The sequence below is a fragment of the Pecten maximus genome, chromosome 8, assembly GCF_902652985.1.
Source record: "Pecten maximus chromosome 8, xPecMax1.1, whole genome shotgun sequence".
In the NCBI taxonomy this organism is placed as follows: Eukaryota; Metazoa; Mollusca; class Bivalvia; order Pectinida; family Pectinidae; genus Pecten; species Pecten maximus.
Window position 1 is genome coordinate 15,593,808 of NC_047022.1, and position 23,883 is coordinate 15,617,690.

The following is a 23,883-nucleotide window of genomic DNA, read 5'->3' on the forward strand; positions in this document are numbered from 1 at the left end:
CATTTTGGGATTATTAATATGAATATAGAGAGTGGGTTGTGCCCCGAGGTCCATTTGGTTAATCGCTCTGAATTTAACAACATGGGGTCGATATGGTCCGGTTGTCTTTATTTAGAAACATGGAGTTCATGTGCTCAGGTAATTCTTAATCTAGAAACATAGGGTGTATATGCTCGTTTTGTTCTATATTAGAAACACTGAGTCCATATCGTTTATATCGACCTCTGCATGTGGCCATTTCTTAACCAATCATAACAACGGAAAATCTTGGAATATGCCATATTTTTTTTCAATATTGAATTGTACAACAACGTCGACCAATTGTGTCTATACTGAACCGCGCCACTATTCCATTGAATCGAAACGTGACATGTTTGCGGGCCCAAAGCTCACGAGGAGTGTCTGACACCAGATTCATGATTTTGAAATTAGTGTTTAAGCTTCTTCTGCGAAATCAAGCTAATGTTAGCTAAATATAGCAATTGTATATACCTGAGTTATATAATTTCAGAAATATTTAATATATTTACATTATCATACAATGTTTCTATATCTGAAACTTCTAGATTATACATACAAAACGGTAAGGACAAATTTTCAATTATTATTATGATTTTATTAAATTTCAATATGCCGTTGACTTATTTCTTTTGCGAAATCTTTCGAGTTTCGGGTGTTTAGCTCTGAGGGTAAATATATTATTTCGAAAGTAAATTCCTCCGAAAAGACAAATTACAAATGTAAACAAGACAACAAACCCAATTTAATGGCGCGGTTTTATTCATTCCATTGTTTTTATTATTGTGAGTATAGCACTGACGTATACGGTATGCCCATGTTTTAATACAAGTTTAGCAAATGTTCACAGCACATCTATTGTAAACAACTTTATTTAATTAAATATGTGTCAAGCATGAACAGTTATGATATTGAAAGGCTTGGTTTGGTTTGGTTTGTTTAACGTCGTATTAACAGCCAGGGTCATTTAAGGACGTGCCCGGTTTTGGAGGTGGAGGAAAGTACCCGGAAAAAACCACCGGCCTACTGTCAGTACCTGGCAACTGCCCCACGTAGGTTTTCAACCTCGCAGCCCAGAGGTGGAGGGCTAGTGTTAACGTGTCGGGACACCTTAACCACTCGGCCACCGCGGCCCCTTACATTGAAAGGCACATTTTAACATCACAGTTCGGTCCCTGTTATCATTAAACTAAATGCGTTTGAGATCATGGTGAATAACATGGACATATCTCTGTCTTTAGGGGAACATAAAATAAATTAATTTGTCATTATGATTTCTGACAGCCATAGCTTTTGAGTAAAACTAATAACAGCGACATGTAACATCTTATACTGTGTAGGTCACTTTTCACATACCTCGCCCCGTCATTACTCAATAACGGTTGTCAATATATTACAAGTTAGACTGAAATTGACTGAATACAAATGAAATATGTGACACAATTTATTAACTCGAAGATGTACGACTTTGTTTATGTATCACAATTACTAGTGAGGAGGCCATACTTGAAGTTATCCTTTACCATATATCATTCAGACAGCTAACACAAGGCAAAATGAAGGCTGTATGACGTGGCAATGTATTTACAATTATATCATGATGTAAATACTACATTGAAAAAACGTACTCATCACACGTGAAATAGAAACAATGAACTTGTTGACAATATAGATATAATAAATGGAATTCAGGGACAACAAATGTGTATACGTGATAAGACAATATAAATGTACCCATGATATAGACAAAAATGTGTACACGTGTAATAGATAATAAATGTGTACACGTGATCAAGACAACACATGTGTACACGTGATACATAGACAACACATGTGTAAACTGATATAGAAAACAAATGTATACACGAGGTCAAGACGTTGATGCATAAGAATCAAACATAAGAATTGGGCAGTATTTCATTTCTATCAACTTTTTTTTCTAAATCAGCCTATCCATTGTAAATATGTAACTTGTTTTGCAATATTTAGATAATTATTGTAAAAAAAAAAAAATTGCCATCTGAATTCAATGTGCCAACTCAAAAGGATATATTAACTGTAACGTTCATAGGGGCAACGGAGCGGTCACCAATGCCATCCAAGAGCTGATCACGCTCGACGTTGCTTAACTTATAGGTACACAGACACGACACTCAACCGCACAGCCACAAAAGCTAGCTATTGGACTGTGCAGCTGAACCATCACATATATAAACGACGTCCATTAGTACAATTAAATCCAATGCGCCAACTTAAAGAGATATCTTTATAAATCGGCGTCCATTAACAGAACTAAATCCAATGTGCCAACTTGCAAACGACGTGCTGCAGAAACGTGTAGATAAACGCTTCAATATAACGGACAATTCTGTCTAAAAGTACGCGTTCGTAACGATCAATTACGTTAGCATAAATTATTCAAGTCAGTTGGAAGAAAGTACATACGTGAATATTGCGAGAAATGTTTGTTGTAAGGTAGAGAAATTACAGAGAATGGGAACTTTAAAAAAATGGAATGAAAGTGATAAAAGGATCATGTTAATTGAGCTCAATCTCACATAAGAATCGTTTGTCGATCAGTTCAAAGACACAATCACTGAATAGGCGAAGGTTCTTTATAACATCTGCTGCACCGCTACCTCACTTAGTTTTCACAAAGTCAATATTTTCCGCGACCTACATGTACAATTAATTTTACTTACAAGCCTGGTCATATTTACCAGAATAAGCCTTTTTTCTACTGACACCATTTTTTCGTTAACTTTCACATGTCATTGTTTCCGATTTCGTGCTCACGATCTGTACATGTTTATTACGTGAGTCAGTTACTCGACTGATTGACGTACTGTTTTCTCCCATCTTTTACATTGCTGTCGCTTGATCGCACTTAAATTACATTTTAACAAAACCATAATTTCATTTCTTTACTGTATTAAATATTAATATATAACAAAACATGGATGAAAATGCTAATACGAAACTTAACTTGATAGTTATAGAATAAATCAAAATTCCTTGAACGCAATTAGTTAAAAGCTCGTTTTAAAGCCGCATACTCCCAAACAACCTAAAATTCTAGTTGCACACATGTATTAATGGCAACCCTAGATGCTCATTCACGCTCTCCTAACATCAAAATGACCATTTGACTGGACGCCTGATCGAGTAAATCCTTGCGAAATCAGTGTATGAAATAACTCGCCGAATTTATTTGTATCACGAGATTTGTCACGGAGCCGAGAACGAGGCTACAACAACGTACTGTACACATAAGCTACACACATTTGCCGTTGATTACATATCGAGTATACTGGAACTTGTCTAATATTGCTTTCATTTGGACACATTGGCAAAACATTCTCGTAATAACTGACCAATTTAAACAAACATACAACTAAATACTTAAATTTAAGACATAGCAATATGCATACAACAAATCATCGATAAAATTGAGATCGGTGAAGTTGACAATGTTCGAGGAATACGGAAACAGCTATCCAGCGATCTAATAGACGCCCGGCAATATCGGAATTTGAGCGTATTCCTCTTTCGCCTCTTCCAACGAATCAATTATTTCCATAAGAAAATCTTAGGGTTTTGCCGATTCCAGTCTCTTTTACGTTTCTTTTTGGCAGAATCTGTCTGCGTTTTGGCAGGCCTACGCTTTCGGTGTTCTGTCATTTTGTGCAAACTGATATATATAACCAGCCCGTTGCATTGTGGGACTAATTTGCATGGAAACTTGGTCCGTCGGACCCAGTTATTATGTTTTTGGAATGTTCCGTATGCATTTTAATAAATACACAGTTTCCTCCAGTTTTTTATTCGCGATAATTTGTACTTAAAATTGTAAACAGATCAAAATGTAAACATTTCGTTTTAAGCAGACTAAAATAGACACGGGGAGCAAATAAAAAACAAAACACTCTTCCAACCAATATTTTGTATCAATAAGGTAGAAACTTTAGTTGCACATCTGTTATAACAAATGGATTGTAAACATAAAATGAATTGTGTAATGCCATATGTGTCAAAAAGATTTGTAAAAAAAAACCCCAAAAAAACCCGACAAAATTGAAAAGTGAGTGACCATTTCTGTGATGAAATAAAGATTGTAAGAAAAGAATATATGATCGGATCCAACATACGGCAAATAACCAATGCAGAGTGATGTTTTAATCTAACTGATTTTGTAATCTTGGGATACCAGATAATTAGAAAAAAAATGCATATTCTGAGCTAGTTCAATTATTCATAAGTTAACACGGAAGTCCTTGACATGCTACATGGAGCATAAACTATGAGACATGAATGGGTGACATACAATCTAGTATTGAGAATCGAACGCACAAAATTCGACAGCTTTTATGACTAATGTGAAATTTGGGATAACCTTTCTAATCCACCTTCCCCGATTTTGCACCAACCAGTTTACGTAAATCTGTCATAAGAATTTTTTACTCAACAGGGCATTCAGTAGACAAGTGAGTTTTAACATTTTCCAAAGTCAAATCAATGCATACATTTTCATGGATCAAAAGACATCTCTAACCATCTTTTATGCAGACAAATCAAGAACAGAAATACATGGTACTTAAATATTCCGAAAAGCGACACCTGTGTACCACATAAACTTATTATATCTAATTGTTTAACATCAACGTTCGGTTCAATTTCTCGTAATTTCTTAAACATGTTCAAATGAGTAAGAGGATATTATCAATCTGTTGTCGTAAGTCTATGATGTAACATATTTCATTATGACATTAAATATAATATCTTGCTGTTTATAGATTTAGTACTGATCTGATTGTCACGTGACAGTTCTGATCCATAAATAACCTATTAGAATGACATGGTGCCAGTCACCCCGCCGGAAGCCGGGACTGTTAAATTTGATGTGGCTGATTATCCAATAATTTATTATTGAATGTCTCGAATTATCGTAGGTTTACTACCCTCATTAACATAATGATTAACACATTCCAAAGTTAATGAACGACGGTGAATAACTTCTCAGTCAGTTTTACTGGCGGGAGAAACTAATAGAGCATAGCAACAAGATGTCGGCAGTCTGTCAGGGTTAAACTGCTGACATCGGTACGTCTGAATTAATTCCGTAAAGGGGAATGATGACATCTTCTGCATCTTTCATCATTGTTCAGTATAAGGGGAATGATGACATCTTTTATCTTTCATCATTGTTCAGTATAAGGGGAATGATGACATCTTTCATCTTTCATCATTGTTCAGTATAAGGGGAATGATGACATCTTCTTCATCTTTCATCATTGTTCAGTATAGGGGAATGATGAAATCTTCTTCATCTTTCATCATTGTTCAGTATAGGGGAATGATGAAATCTTCTTCATCTTTCATCATTGTTCAGTATAGGGAATGATGAAATCTTCTTACATCTTTCATCATTGTCAGTATAGGGAATGATGAAATCTTCTCATCTTTTCATCATTGTTCAGTATAGAGGAATGATGAAATCTTCTACATCTTTCATTATTGTTCAGTATAGAGGAATGATGAAATCTTCTTCATCTTTCATCATTGTTCAGTATAGGGGAATGATGAAATCTTCTACATCTTTCATCATTGTTCAGTATAGAGGAATGATGAAATCTTCTTCATCTTTCATCATTGTTCAGTATAGAGGAATGATGAAATCTTCTACATCTTTCATCATTGTTCAGTATAGAGGAATGATGAAATCTTCTTCATCTTTCAGCATTGTTCAGTATAGGGGAATGATGAAATCTTCTACATCTTTCATCATTGTTCAGTATAGAGGAATGATGAAATCTTCTTCATCTTTCATCATTGTTCAGTATAGGGGAATGATGACATCTTCTGCATCTTACATCCTTGCTAAATTAGGGATGTTGTTCCATGACAAATCTTTATCCTTAGCACCAGTCTTCACACACAATGTAGTCACTTAACGTTTGTCATAATGCCTTGGCTGTCATTGATGTGATAATGAATCCACAGGTATGTTATGAGTCATGATAACTCGTTACTGGAATGGCAGGTATATTCATTGTAGTGCGTAGTCCCACCATCTGATTATGAGACAAAGTTCAACCTGAAAATTCATTAGAAATTATTGATAATTGCTACACAATAGTTATTCACCATTGTGAGAATTACCAATGCAGAAACCTTTGAGAAATATGAATAACCTTGCGTACAAAGAAAAGAAGTCAACATTTTCGAAAACTAAGTAATAATTTAGCAAAAACAGAATGTAGGTTAAAAAGCGTTACACATTATGGATGCGTTTGTAAACCAAATATAGGTCATATCTATCCTATATTTCGTTATCGAAATGGTGAAAACAAAGATTTAAATTATTCTCCATTACATCAAAATATATACATGAAGTAAAAATATTCTAACAAGAAAAAAGAACAGTGGCACAAGCGATTAAATATTTCTGAATTGTGAATGATTTAATATTAGTGATAAAATGAATATGCAAAGACAGATGATACAACCTAATATGGACATCAGCTTTAATTATTAAATGGAATATCAATTGTCAAATATCAGACAGATTACGCCAGCAATTCAAATATATGAACTACAGTTATGTCAGCGAAGTGACACGGACTATGTAGTTGGCTAAATCGTCATCTGATTTAAATGATGATATGCATACGTAATTATTATGATCTTAATTAATCTTATGTCAAACACTGTAATAATTAAGTATTGTTATAAAAATATTTAAAGAAGTGAAAAGAATATCTACTATGATTTACTTGTAAGTGGTTAAGCACCATTAAGTTAATGAACTACTTATTTTACTGTGACAGATAAAAAATTATATTTTAACCTAATGTTTTTTTAATGCAGATTCAACATAGATGGCTGCAGGTGTCTGGTACAATAGAGAAGTCCCTACTTACGTAGGAGAGCAAACCTTAGACCCATGATGATTCAGTGTTTTATGAGGTACAATAAAGTCTAATTTAATCTTTTTTTAATCAATAGTCGCTACTAATACTTGAAGGTTGACATGTAATTAATATAAATACTCACACATACTAGTTATATTGAAATCCCAGTCAATGTTACATTTGATGCGTAAAGCGTTTACTTTGCGTTCATATAAAACGTATTGGACGCAGAACAGATAGCCTTAACTAGAAATAAACTTTGTTCCATTTTCGTTAACTCCTGAGGTGCTAGGGGTTTTGGTAAAACAAGGTTTTCAAGGGTTAGTTGATTAAGACCATAGAAAGTTTGATGGTTAAAATGATTAATTTATTGAGAAATATGCTATATCCTTGTGCGATATGAAAAAAAATGTGTTCGATGCTGAATGACATTCCTAGTTGTTCCGTTGTCACTACACCAGTTCTCATTAGGGAAATGTAACTTAGCACGCTATGACCTACATTTGTATGTTGTCGATGCAGCAGAAGACGCTTACTCCTCCGTACACCTGGTCTTAATTTCCTTTTCTAAGGGTCTCCATACAAATATATATTTTCATCCTTCTAGGACTCGTCAGTGATGCCAGGGACACCATACAGCTGTTTCGTCTTTTTAGGACTCATCAGTGATGTTAGGGACACCATACAGCTGTTTCGTCCTTGTAGGACTCGTCAGTGATGTTAGGGACACCATACAGCTGTTTCGTCCTTTTAGGACTCGTCAGTGATGCCAGGGACATCATACAGCTGTTTCGTCCATTTAGGACTCGTCATTGATGCTAGGGACACCATACAGCTGTTTCGTCCAGTTAGGACTCGTCAGTGATGCCAGGGACATCATACAGCTGTTTCGTCCTTTTAGGACTCGTCAGTGATGCCAGGGACACCATACAGCTGGTTCGTCCTTGTAGGACTCGTCAGTGATGCCAGGGACATCATACAGCTGGTTCGTCCTTGTAGGACTCGTCAGTGATGCCAGGGACATCATACAGCTGCATCCTTTTGCGACTCATCGGTGATGCTAAGGGACTTAAATTATCATGTGCGACAGCCAAACTCTCGAAGTAGGTAAAAAAGAAATGTCATAATTTGGATGGGGAGGTGCAGAAGGCCAATAACTTCAACAGATTTCAATTATAGATATTTACAACATCATTTACTGATTTGCGAGATAAAACCATAAGCAGATGAATCGCCAAACTGTTATTTGTGAACAGATTCAGCAGGATCAAAATCTTCTATGATGATACATGTATTTTCAATATGTATTCCACTGTAATTAAGAAATCATTGCAAATGTTTCATTGTGGTTTATAATTTATTTTGGTTTGTGAGATTTCTCAGTCACATCTACAAGAACGACTACGAGTCATCAAAACCAAATCTAGGTGATGACACCGTGTCACGTAGGAATACGAATACTTCCCTTGTTTTTGTTTTACCTACATTTCTGCACGCGACATCATGTACAATTGCGCACTGTGTATAATCATAACTACATTTATTATTTATGATAAACGTTTTAATGTAAGACGTATCCTTTATATCATATATAATTGTGAATGTACATGTATTCATAGTATGAAGGGGACTATAATTTATACATTTGTGTAAATTATAGTTTCATTATGTAACAAGTTGAGCATCCCGCATCTAGCATGCCGAATCCCTTGACTGTCCAGTGCGTGTCCAGTGCGTGACCACCATCTTTTGGTCTTATCTGTTGGTCATTTTGGCTGCATCAACATTTCAACAACACTTCTATTCAATGCTATTTTGGTCGTAATTATTTAAGGATTGAACGTTGCTTTGGACGATTCCATGGGTTGATGAATTGAGTTGCTCTTGAGACAAATTTAATTGTAAATTTGTCTCAAGAGCAACCTAATTCATCACACCAGGAATTCGACCAAAGTAGCATTTATTCCTTACATTTCAATCAACACGCACTTTCCCTAATAAATTGAAGAAATACAAGTCTTCAGTTAATAGAACTTGTGCAAGTCTAAGTTTGCGTTAAAAAAATAGTCCGTCATTAGATGATGACCAAACCGTATTATGAAGATAAAATTACGATTATGCAACACATTTACAATAGAACAATATTAAAGATAGTAAGATTTATGATAATCTTGTCGTTGAATTAAAAAAAGAAATATTTATTTGAAACGCTTGGCAAGCTGTGCGGAAGAATAATGACTAGACATTGTTCTCCGGTTGGCTCCCTCTTCAGATATGGAACGGAATTGGTTATGCCATTGCTACGAGCTCTATAACTGAATCAAAAGTGATTGTTCATTTATGGAATGTTTACTGATAGTTTTCTTTTGACTTTCTTGTATACATTGATAGAAATGGAGTTGTTATTAAGCATTATGGGCTCATTTTGAAAGAATGGAAACTACGGCATCACTCTGAGGCGGAAATTATCAAAGAAGCTGAACGTTAATACTTCATAAATTATTAAAGAGTATAACATACTATATATATACGTTGTATAGAGTTGTGATGGATGATAAACTAGATCAAGTTACAGTTAATGAGATACCAAGAAATGCTACCTGGTTATAGTTAATGAGATACCAGGCGATGTAACATGGTTATAATGAATGAGATAACATGCAGTGTTACATGCTTAAAATTGATGAGATACCACGCAATGTTACATGATTATTATTGAAGAGATATCTAGCGATACTGTATAATAATACAAATAGATTTAGGATAAAGAGGATATGTTATTGGTATTTGTAATTGTGATATATACGTTCAATTGCACAATTAACTTTTTGTCTTTTTAGACCGCATTAAACATTTTCTTGATCACAGCAAATCAGGCGCAGACAAATTATGAAACAATTGTCACTATGATATCACTATAACTCTTTAACAAAATAATGGTTGAAGTATCATAAATCACAACTACAAAGGAACCAAGAACAACGAAAGTGATACATCATTACATCCACCCTCAAACCACAGCGACAGCGAGAGTGGGTGAATGTAATACAGTTAATATGTTTCTGTGGTTATGACTCTCACTTATATAACTTTCAGGCTGGGTAATCCATCATAATAAAATACACCGCTATCTTCTCCAGTGTAAGGTTTTAATATACAAATTGTTTCTAGTAACAATGTAAATTGAATGTCCGTTAAATACTAAACATAATGTAACTGATTAACATATTTGAGTAATAGTTCGTGACAGAAGGAAACGATGCGTGACATTAGTATTTTAGATATTGTGCATTCAGCCATGAAACAAACTACGAATCATTTACGGGCTTACTTTCAATTTGCATAACATGCAAATTAGTTGCCGTATGTTACCAACTTTTAGCAAAGTCTTGGTAGAGCGCTCGTACAAGGGAACTTGAAGTGAGAGGGGCCAGATCGTGGGAGCTGCAGAGACGACAATATGCTCAGAGTAAGGACGAATGGTGGATAACCTAGCTATATATTACTTCAGGATTCTAGTGCATTACAAGAGAATTTACTATTGAGTGAAAGTGAAAGTAAACGTGACTTTGACTAATAATAAACTTCAACTTAAACTCCACGATGGGGGAATTACCTATTGTGATGCTAATGACTCTTTTATATGGAGGTACAATTCATCCAGGTAAGTTGGTGTCAAAATTGCGATTATTGTAACAAATGATATATAATACTTCATATGAAGTACAGCTATTGTTTCAAAGAAAGTAAGGTAAGTTGGTGTGAGATAATAACCATATAATCATATCTGTAACATGCTATGCCAAGAGTATTTTTCTGCGAGTAAGTCGCAATTGAATTTTTTTTATACCTTAAATCATATATAAAGACAAGAAAGGAAGATAACACGAAACTGGTGAATATTTTATGCTTAAAGCCTGTCAACTTTCAAACAACAAATATATCATTTCCTTTCGGGAAAGATATATAAAGAACGACATAGATTAATTTGTCTTACCTGTTACGTATTACGTCCGTTGGGCGTAATAATTAGGCTATTGCGACTTGATAATGATGTAAGATTGTTCCGGTAGTGAAATGTTACACAGAAAATTATAAACCATGAATTTGATAAAAGATATAAAAAAAAAGCACATTGATATTTGTCATTTAGAATATGGCTGTAAACATGCATTTTATATAAACTTAACACCTTAGAATTGAAACATCTTGTGCCTATAAAGAAGTGACCATGAAGATGGCATCACTTATTTAAGAAAGCATATATTTATCAATGCTATTTTACAATTAAAAGGAAAAGATAATGGAGGAACAGAATCCTTACAATATTTACTAATGAATCGGTTATTTTATCATAATTAATAAACTTTATTTCATAAATCAAAATTTAACGTGTCGAATTTTTCATAATGTTAGCTAACATTAGAACTGATATTTCATCATGATTCGTAAATGCAAAGCCGTCTTCTTAAAAATCTCTGAAGGCTGCTCAAATTCTCTTGATGACAAAGTCTAAAAATGATGCAAAATTGCAATCATTCGGACACTGTAACATTCGTACCATATCTGAATTTTGATAGGATGAAGCACTAAAGATTTTCCGTAATTCTCTTCTGTAGTGTAATATTTGGTTAACTCCGACGATAAAGTAGTTTGATATCATTAATGCTTTATGTACAATATCTAATGGTAAATCCATGTTTAAGATCATATCAATTTTAGTGTACTGTGTACACTCATTCCAAAGCATCATGGAAAGCAACAAAGATGTTAGGCAAGACTGGGTTAAAGAATATTTTTGAGTTTTTTTATTTGAATGATTACGAAAATATCTGAAAACCTTTTTTTAGATAGTTACAAAAGCTGTGTGGCTGATTAAATTGATTATATGAAAATTATCTGTCAACATTATATAAGGGGGCATAAGTAGGGTACAAAAATCTCATCACCTTCTATTGGAACGGGAGAAATCGTGTAGATAGTATTAGTATAGAGGACAGACACAAATAACGACAGGAAGGCGTTTCTGCTATTGCTGTCTTTGAATACATATGGCTGTTTTACTATAGCACAAAAGCAACATGCAACATACAGGAGCAGAATAGAAAGTTCCTTTAATGTAGAAAATAAAAAACGACCAAAACATAACAAAAATAGGAATGGCCCAAAGTTGTTGAATATATCTGACTGTTATACTATGAAACATTAGCACAAAAGCAACATCCAGGAGCAGAATGCTAAGTTCCTTTAATGGGAATAAAAAAAATACCAAAACGTATCAAATAAAGGAATTGCCTAAAATACATAACCATGTCAAGACAATCGACAAAATCTGTGGAAAGAGCTGTTAATGTATCATTTCCGAATAATCGTGATTCCAACTATATAAAATTTATATGTACCTTTCATGTTGCATGTCATTTATGTCTTAAATTGTCTACTTGTCAAGGTAAGAATATCGCTTTTAATTATGAAATTATAAATAATTAAGCAACCCAGTGTCCCGTTTTATTTGACAAGAAACGCACATCGTGTGGTAATGTAATCACCTGCTAGGTATGTCGTAGTCACGTGACATGTTTATCTGGGATCGTAACGTGAACATATTAATCAATTACGTCACACGAAGCTCACGGTGCGATCTCGGCTAAGCACCATGCACAAGTGCATATTAATTAGGCTAATGAACAGATAATAAAAAATGTGTTCCGTGTGTATGAATATCTGTGGCCATGATAGACAGAAAGTTACATATGAAATGGAACGTCACTCGCTCATTGATAGTTTTGAGGCTTCAGCTAATGCAAGAAAATAATTCTTAGTATGTGATTGTACCACATAGATGAAAATAAAGAAAGCTTGACAATGGATCATTTCACTGGACAAGGGAACCTGTGATTTTTGTTGTTGTAAATAATTGACCTTCTGTTTTCTGTTAGCTTAATTTTAAGTAACAGTATGTCTCAGATTTATTGATTAGTTAGTTTTTTGTAGACATCAGCCAGTCCATTAAAAATGCCATTTTTGGACATTTGAACACTTAGAACAAGAAGATCACTCCTCATCAAATATGAGGTTGTGAGTCAATTGATGCTCGCAGTTCAGAGTTCATTCAAGTTGATATTGTAGCAAACACAATAACTGCATTCTACTGTATTTAAACATGATAGTGTATCGATAATACCTACCAATTGTACTTTCTCTCCCTGCTTAAGACAATATTAACACATATCGGTAATTAAAATTGGGAAACATGTTCTTGTATTCGGATATATTATTATTAGACACATGCAAACACACTCGTTAAAACGGATTTGGTATGTAACATGATGCCTGGGTGTGGGGGAAGGAAACACGGAAATGCTTGTCACACCCAACTAATTACAGTCGGCACATCAGACAATGTCATGTAGACCTCACCTACACGTATAATTAAATAATTATTCACGTGCATGTCACACCAGGTTTGAAGGGAGGTCACCAGTCAGGTATCAAGAAGAACTTAATTATCTTATTTAGCAGCCTTTAAAAGATATTAACATTATTCTTAGCCTTGTAAACAATAACATATACATAATGCTTATATGATATTTACGTGATCGTTTTTATAATAATGAGCTTTTGAACTCAGATAATATGTATTGTTATTCATTAGGGAAGTCTCCTTTTCCACGATGATATATTTATTGCCTTCCTTGTTTATATTAATCTTTTAAAAATAAATAAATAAGTAAATAAATATTATTTCACTGATGAAATCTGCTTGCATATTGCATAGTATAGATCTTTAGAGAAGGAAACTCGGGGTAAATATCTTAAGTTATTTACTGGCCAGAATCCCCGTATTATCCTACCGATCATTATAAAAAGAGCATTATCTTCCATATGTACCTACATATAATCTCCCAATGATAAGGACATTCTCAACACAATGAACAAGTATTATTGATGAATAATTATTTACTAATTGATATGCTAACTTGATATTCTTTAAATCAATTATGTATTCATACTGCTTACTTGACATTTAGATTAAAACCGTTTGATAATGCTTTTTAGTAAATTATCGACTATGTGACCGCAAATCTAATATACAGAAATGACCTTTACCACGTAATATATCACCCTGAACGACCTTTCCGGAAATTTAGTGAACAATCGTGATGTGGTACGTACGGGTTAAAACTTCCCGGAAATATAAGTTGCAGAACAGGAATTCCACGATAAGGAAGGTCATAAGTATATATATATATAACAATAGAAAAATCATTGTCAAGCAACAGGTGAATAGATGAGATAAATAGGTTATTTACAATGTAAATATAATCAATTTGTCGCGTATGATATATGTTTCATTTATGATAGTATCATTGTTATCCAGTGTAGCTGGCCAGATTAAAAGTTTGTGTTATTTTGACGGAAAGTGTAGAATTTAGTAACATAGACATAACAAACGATCCAAGACCAATGATAAAATTAATTTGTTATACTTACCTTTTTTTGTGGTTTACCTATGTCATGGAAATGTGTGTACATCATATATCAGAAACGTCTCTAGATTGGACAGCAAACAATGTTGGTGGTATATGGGAGGATGTGAAAAATTACATTATCTTATTAATTTGTAAAAAAATATTGCTTGGCAGGCATCCTTTTAGTACCTGGTAATTAAAAATGCAGTTCAATTCGACATTGGGAGGAAGATCGTTGGATTTTGAACATCAAGGAAACTAGAGTTTACAAAACGTTACATACTATATCACTTTTAAAATGTAATGTAAAGGGAAAGTTAAGGAAACGCTGAATACAGATAGCTCTTTCCAGTCGCATTTCCCTAAATTTTGCATCAAAATCTTTCAATTAAAACATAAAAAATATATTTCAACTTTCTTCGTGCCTTGTGTGAAGATCTTCAAGGAACGTTTGATACTGTTTTTTATGATATAAATTAAACGATTAAATATACATGTATATACATTTATGTACCATCCTCTGTATATATCAATCAATTCTCATGATCGATGACCTAGCATAGAGGCTAGAGGAAAAAACACGTCATTCGTCAAAATTGAAGACAATGCGTTTGATGACAATGTTTTTTATAAATAAAATCGACAGATTAATATATTATTTCCTGTAGCTAGTGTTACTTCTATCAGTTTGAATAATCATTTCTACATTTTATTTAACCATTCATGAATGATAATCTTCCTTCGATGACTGTCTCCTGTATTCCTGTGGTGGTCTCTCTCCTTATTTGCTGTGGTGGTTTAGTGCCGGGATGGAGCTATTTGTATGGCATCTTTATTGTCTCCTTCTGTCTGTGGCTGACTGAACATACTTTACACAATATTCCATTCTTTCCTTTTTTTCCTATATTGTGATTTACGCCCCTGAAGACTTGGATCCACGTTTTTCTTCACGTGTTGTCTTTGTCGTCTGCTAAAGTCTGCAGATTGGGTACTAACGCTCTCACTCTAAACACTTTATATTTAGTCTCTTAAAGCGATGCAATATATGAATAAATCCAAGGGAGGTATAAGTACTCATTAAAGTGCGAAAGTGTTATAAACGTGTCTATCCTAGCTGTTATAAGGAAACAGTAAAAAGTAAGGATGGCCTTGGCAATTACCATACGAGTTTGAAAATTGAACGAGTTCAGGGTGTAAAGCATATTGAAAATCTGTGTGAAATTTGGCCACATCTCATCGCAAAATGGTGAAACTGGAACAAAGACAAAACTGAAAATATATATCTATAAATAGCAATAGTGGCCTTGACCTTGATTACTTGGGATCTTGAGATATACTAGGGAACATGTGTCGGTATTTAGTTTTTTTTTGTTTTTTTTTTATTCATTTAAAGTTTGATCCTTAACTTAGACATTGAAAGCGTGCTGATAACTGTGATTTCAATAAACAATAACGATAACCTTTCACCTGAAGCCACAGTCACTCTCGAATCCGTTATCTTGGGATGATAAATCACATCATTCTATTCTAACAAAACAATTTTAAAGTTGTTGAAATGAACATCCTTTAACATGATATTGATATTTACTTGTTCCAGTAAATTAATATATACATTTTTGTATATATATTTTTGTCCGTATATCATTACATTTACCGTGAACAATAGAAGACAAAACACGACCTAAACTTAATGTAACTATATTATCTGTGACAATTGTGACAGCTAAAAATGTCACATGTAATATATGTATATGATTTTAATTATCGGTACACGTGATTTTGTATCATCACTGTAGATAATGATCGACAAATGAGATGTTATTGTTAAACTGATGATTTACGAACAATGCTCCAAACCATCAAATCGATCACGAAGGTGTTCTCACGACACACTTGTTTGGTTCCAGTTCACATCAAACCCCTTCACATTAACACACAGATGATCATAACGTACTGCACATATCAATTGATTAAAATTGTCAATTATTTTAATTCATGGATTCTATTCAGATCGATTTTATTCATCTGACGTTGTGAAAGTGTCACGGTCCTAAATGTATATTTGGAAGAGTGTATATCACTATGTTAATGTGACAAGCTATGTCTTGAAATTAACGCGCCTGCTACAAGACAGGGAACGAGAAATACAATTTATTCCCCTATAAGACTGTATATATTTACATGATAACAAGGCTATTGTCGGTAGTTTTCGTAACCTTAGAGACTCCTGCATGTAATAAAGGAATTTTTACATAGTATATATGTCTGGAATATAGAATAAGTGAATATGTCATAATAAGAGTTCTTCTTTAATGTGTTTTTCTCGTATTTACTTGACTGTTCATATATTGATAGCAATAATAAAGTTAATAACATTTTATTTTCATTTTAGTTGCTAGTCGTAACAAAATAATCTTTAAACAAATTCGACACTCGATGAAGATTATTTTGTACGTTGTCACATGCTAGAAGAATATGTTGGAAATATGACATATCTGTGTGCTCACACATCAATCACACAGGATACTTACAGTTATCTCCCATTAGTACTCCACTACTGTTTGGTACTTATTTGTGTAATAGCAATAAATCATTTGGTTCGAAAAACATACTATACGCGTACTATATACTATATACGGTAATAGACGCCTTTCCAGGTTACTATCTGAAACCATTATAATGATTATTGTCTTATTTCAGTGTATTTTGTTAGTAATTTTCCTTTGCTCAATTTTGAATTAGAATTGTGTTTTCGGGCGTATGTCGATATGTTCTGTTTTTGGTATATATCGGTCGAAACGTAGGAAAAGAGAACAAATCGGTATTCAACCGTTTAGTAATTGTTGGTAACAGCACTCAAGCTTTGTGATAATTTTTTTCTGGTTACAAAAAGAACTAGGCTTACTTGAAAACCAGAGTTATCCACTAATAATAAATATAACACATTGTCCGTTTTTACATTCTCCAGTATTGGAATTTTTCAAGATAGTGAGAAGGATGCGGATCTACCTCGTTTATATTGGATTCTTAACCTTCATCAGACTCCGTATAAACAATCTTTAATTGCTGGCTCTAGAATGTTTTCAAATTAGCTTTTATAGAAACCTCTAAAATACCATTCCTGGTACAATAAGGCTAAGGCTGCAGTCCTAGTGGGATACAGTTACTCCAGAAATTGAATTTAAGGAATGTGGCTTTTGAAAAAAAACTCTTTTGATTAATCTAGAACATACACTCCTTAAGACAGTTTATTCTATCAAAACGTTTGCAATAAGAGCTTTTGTTCAGTGTTTACCATGAAATGCGAACGGCGATATACACTGTAAGTACATAGTTTTGACTAGGGCTAATATAAAATACCGTGAAGATGAAATCGTGAGAATGATAGGATTTCTGGTCGACAACGTCTTTGTTGAGATTATTTTAACTGATTTTAAGGTTGAATTATTATGATGCCAGTATTCTTTATTGCTTTTAAAGTAAATTTTCATCTCGATGTTTAATAAGTAAAATGTGATACTAAATTTTTCGCATTTTTTGAGCATATTGTTATCTCTCTAACATCGTGAAAAAAACCATCAGAATTATTTTTGTATGAAATTCCTTATCATAATTCAGCGCAAGCAAATTAACGCAATAACTGTCTCTGCCAGAATATACACTGTCTTTAACACAATATAGGTGTCAACTGCATTTGTCAATCATTGAGTCACATCCGGTTCTTATATGCGTTTGGATTAAAAAGCATTGACTTGACTCAGACTCTCGTCGTCGTGAATCCAAAATGCCCCAGACAGGCCCATACCTTACCTTATTTACATGTTAACTAATGATAAAATGACATGACAAAATGAAACACTGTTACATAATTACAAGGGTGACATGTTTGCTTCATTATCAACATGTCAAATAGATGTTCAGACTCAACACACTCACGATGTTATATAGCCAACAAAGCTGGGCAAGGATAATCTTTGTAAACAAACATATGTAAACAACGTTTTATGTTCAGTACAAAATATTGCAAACTCAACATGTATACTCAAAGCATGCGCTGTCGTTAATTACACTCAGTATTTATATACCCTGTGATATAGATTACCAATTTAACATGAATAAACAACATTAGGTAACATAGACAACCAAACTCAATATAAATACCCAATGTAAGGTAACATAGCTAACCAAACTCAATATAAATACACAATGTAAGGCAACATAGCTAACCAAACTCAATATAAATACACAATGTAAGGTAACATAGACAACCAAACTCAATATAAATACACAACGTAAGGTAACATAGATAACCAAACTCAATATAAATACCCAATGTAAGGTAACATAGACAACCAAACTCAATATAAATACACAACGTAAGGCAACATAGATAACCAAACTCAATATAAATACCCAATGTAAGGTAACATAGCTAACCAAACTCAATATAAATACACAATGTAAGGTAACATAGCTAACACAACTCAATATAAATACCCAATGTAAGGTAACATAGCTAACCGAACTCAATATAAATACCCAATGTAAGGTAACATAGCTAACACAACTCAATATAAATACACAATGTAAGGTAACATAGCTAACCAAACTCAATATAAACACACAATGTAAGGTAACATAGCTAACCAAACTCAATATAAATACACAATGTAAGGTAACATAGACAACCAAACTCAATATAAATACACAACGTAAGGCAACATAGATAACCAAACTCAATATAAATACCCAATGTAAGGTAACATAGACAACCAAACTCAATATAAATACACAACGTAAGGCAACATAGATAACCAAACTCAATATAAATACCCAATGTAAGGCAACATAGCTAACACAACTCAATATAAATACACAATGTAAGGTAACATAGCTAACAAAACTCAATATAAATACACAACGTAAGGTAACATCGCTAACCAAACTCAATATAAATACCCAATGTAAGGTAACATAGATAACCAAACTCAATATAAACACACAACGTAAGGTAACATAGCTAACCAAACTCAATATAAATACCCAATGTAAGGTAACATAGATAACCAAACTCAATATAAACACACAACGTAAGGTAACATAGCTAACCAAACCCATTATACATGTAAATACACAACATAAGTCAACGTAGCAATGAGAACATAGAAATGAGAAATATAGTGGTGACAACGTAACCATACTAGTGTGCGAGTAATTCTCTAAACAATTGCAATCTTTCGCGTGTCAATTGCGGTTGTTTCCTTTATGAACCAAACAAAGCTATTATAGTACACGTGTAATTTATCAATTAATTGCATGTTAAACAACGCTTGCAATGTACTATAATTCGTTGTTATAGACAGTGCAATCGAAAGAGGTATCGTTCAGAACAGTTTTGGAGGGTATAACACTTCTATCACAGATATTGTCGCATTCGAAATAAACCTTTCATGATCAACAACTCAGTTTCGGGAAGCAGGGGTGTTACTATCAAGAAACGAAAACGAGTGATCGGAATTTTAAAGTTAGCACTCTTATCCTCCAGTTTATCGATCATCGGTGATAAGATAAAAACTTCAGTAATACTTACATTGTAAACATGTGCCCATCTGTTGTTTGATCTTCAAACAATATACTTTAGCTTAAATCAGAACGACATAGCTGTAACCAGCCTGCTTCAAGGAGTGAAAAGCTCTCATAATAAAAACAAATTGATGGTTGATGGTTCAGTTTAGAATTTCAAATATGTTAAGCAAAACGCAAAGGATAAACAATTGTTTTTACCTAAACAATTGACAAAAATTGTATATGATTGTCACTAGATATGATTAATGAACCGAGCTGCTAAAAACGTAATGCTAATTTGAAACATTTATTCCAATTAAACCAGTAAACAGTAAAATTGTAGTTAACCAAACATATATACATGCATAACCTAACCGTTTATAGGTATATACATATGTTTAGTTTATAGGTAATATATATAGTTAGTTTATAGGTATATACATATATTTAGTTTATAGGTATATACATATATTTAGTGATACATATATGTACTACATATAAGAGTATTTAGGACCTGCTCTCGTGCGTGGTAGAGATGACAGGATGTCACTCCGGATGACTGACGTGTTCTAGTAACTCAATGTTAACTCTTAATGCGTTATCATACCATTAAACACAGTATTTATGAATAATTAATGTAAACTTCACCTACAGGTGACCGTTTATCAATCAGACAGCTATTTCCGCCTAACACTTTTTACATGTACTGACAACACAGGCATCTAACTAAATGATAATATCGAATTCCATTCGAAATATTGACTTATGACACATCGTATGATTGGTACCTTGTGTGCGGTTTATTGAGTATGATTGGTACATTTGTATGGTATATTGAGTATGATTGGTACATTTGTACGGTATATTGAGTATGATTGGTACATTTGTACGGTATACTGAGTATGATTGGTACATTTGTACGGTCTATTGAGTATGATTGGTACATTTGTACGGTCTATTGAGTATGATTGGTACATTTGTACGGTATATTGAGTATGATTGGTACATTTGTACGGTATATTGAGCTATGACACATTGTATGATTGGTACAAGTTATACATGTGTTTATGTTTGGTAAGGTGTATGATTGGTACAAGGTATACATGTGTTTATGTTTGGTAAGGTGTATGATTGGTACAAGTTATACATGTGTTTATGTTTGGTAAGGTGTATGATTGGTACAAGTTATACATGTGTTTATGTTTGGTAAGGTGTATGATTGGTACAAGTTATACATGTGTTTATGTTTGGTAAGGTGTATGATTGGTACAAGTTATACATGTGTTTATGTTTGGTAAGGTGTATGATTGGTACAAGTTATACATGTGTTTATGTTTGGTAAGGTGTATGATTGGTACAAGTTATACATGTGTTTATGTTTGGTAAGGTGTATGATTGGTACAAGTTATACATGTGTTTATGTTTGGTAAGGTGTATGATTGGTACAAGTTATACATGTGTTTATGTTTGGTAAGGTGTATGCTCATTTAGGTCTATTCTAAATCAGGTAATTGTTTAGTGGGGTGTATGCTTGGTACGGTAAATGTGTTCAGTTGTTTAATTGATTGTAAATCATTGCTGCTTAAGGACATTAAAACATATATACATATTAGCACCAATACTATTATTTGGTGGACGCGAGGATGCCCCTATCGTATTGACGACAAATTAATAGGTCGGAAACTGAGTGCTTTTCAAATAATTCATATATTCTAATTTCATCAAACCTTCATTAATCAAGGCATTACTTTAGACACGATTATGAATAACTCTTCTTGCAAGAAGCGTTTATTTCCTTATAAACGCTCAATATAGGAAAAAAAATCATAAAATATATGCATTAGCATACACTTACTGTGTAATAAAATGAATGAAGAAGTAAAAATGACTTTAAATGTGATAGATATGCACATCATTTTAATTGACCAAGGAAATCAAAATGTACATGTGCATACTAGAAAATTGACCTTTAAAGGATTTTTAAAAGTTCAAAAAAAAAAAAAAAAAAAATTAAAAACAAAAACATTGATAAATTTTATAAGTTCTAATTATTTCAAATTAACATTACAAACATTGTCATGATGTTTTATTGTCCGTATTTGATCTTTTGATATCATTATATAATAATCACAGACACATGTTTACATGTCAGATATGTCATTATCTGTTGGTTGTATTTTAATCAAAACTGGCTCAACAAGTCACCCCGTGACACTTGCGGTGGTTTAGATAAATTATTTGTCGAAAATTGAATTTTTTCGACATGTGGTAACTTTCTCTACCTGTATGATGTTAAAACTACCGCAGAAAAAAACATCGATCAAACAATGTAATTGAATCATGCAGCTATTCATCACTACAATGGCCATGGGTTAAATACAATACTGCTGTCTAAACCATTAGAGATTGCAAATATCACTGATTTATTTTATTCATATGTATGCAAAACCATTTAAACTAGCTATGCATGAATGCTAATGAATATTTTCAGAGTAGATGTCCTCGAAGGGAAATTATTTCACATCTTTGCAAATCTAGATTGATAACCTTTAATTGTGAATGCAGTATGCTGGGGTTTCTCCCTCCCCCCCCCCCTTTGTTTTTTGTTTTGGTTTTGTTAAGGCCCTTTTATTTTACATCCCTCATAAGGGTCCTTGTTGAGGAAGTTGTTCTAGAGTTCTTTGTCAATCCATTTTCGTATAAAAACTTGCCTCATAATTTTCTAGCATTTACAAAAACAAAATACTGAATCTTAAAAGGGAAGACTTACCATAAAACTGATGTTTATGGCTACAAAAAGAAGACTGATGACTCGTGACAAGTTTTTCCATTACCCGGCAAACACCATATTTATATTGTCATCGCTGACCTAATTACGTGAGAGGTATCTATCAGTATAAACGTGTCCACCAGATTTTCTCAGACATCTGTCTCTTTTCGATGGGATACTACATAATGTAACTCGACAGTCCTGTAATTATTTTACTAAGACACCGGTCTCATTGCAAAGAGATAATAACGCTACAAGCATGTATGGATTTCATTGAAGGCAAGGCTTGCCTTTTATTGCCTTCATTAGTGTTTACAAAAAAGTACATTCATTGATACTACTAGTTTGGATCTACTTCGACGACACATAATCAACAGGTTTCAGTTCTCACTAATAATTATTATACAATCTACATACTTAACAATTCCTTCCTGACTACATCCGATTCATAATATTAATTATAAATCAGTCCTCAAAGCTACTGTCTTGTCTGTTACGACCATTTACATTTTATTGCATATGTACAAACCTCCCTGGCCACATTTAATTTATACTACAAATTAAATATATACTACTTGTTGCAAATACGTCCTGACCATGCAGAATATATTTCATATGTCAAAAATAGTCCAGGACCGCAAATAGGCACGCTAATCTGTTACAAACCACCAAAATATTTTAATTCATAATGAGGAAATTCTTCGTCTTACATGTTTTAATACATAATTAAATCTGAAGACGATTACGAGTTTCAACAGGACATCATGGTGACTTAACATACGTCAAGGAGATAAATGACTAAGTCGGAACGTACCTGGAGTTCTCCATTACTTACGATGTGTTACTGCCGAATACTTATATGGATGTGGATTTTGTATTATGATAATGTACTAGCTCCTTAAACATTTTGTATTCATTTCTTGATTAAAAGATCATTATTGTTGTTGTAATATACATTGATTTATCTTACATAAACATAAAATAGAATAAATATACATGAAAGCATTTCAGTTGAACTAAACATTATTTGAGTAAAACATATACCATTTTCTTAACGTATGTTCCTATTACAAAGGTATGACAGCTTAATTCTTTTTAACACTTCTTTTGTTTTTGGTGTTTTTTTTATTATTATTTTATTATTTCT

The 23,883-nt window shown here is 33.3% G+C and overlaps 1 protein-coding gene across 1 annotated transcript in view; it reads left to right on the plus strand.

The window, feature by feature from the left end:
* Positions 1-10,339: 10,339 nt before the first annotated feature.
* The window catches only part of LOC117332574, a 28,156-nt gene continuing 14,612 nt past the window's right edge, over positions 10,340-23,883 (plus strand). The window contains exon 1 of the mRNA XM_033891543.1: positions 10,340-10,593. Coding sequence (XP_033747434.1) covers positions 10,533-10,593 — 61 coding nt within the window. The 5' untranslated portion in view covers positions 10,340-10,532. The remainder of the gene's footprint in view (positions 10,594-23,883) is intronic.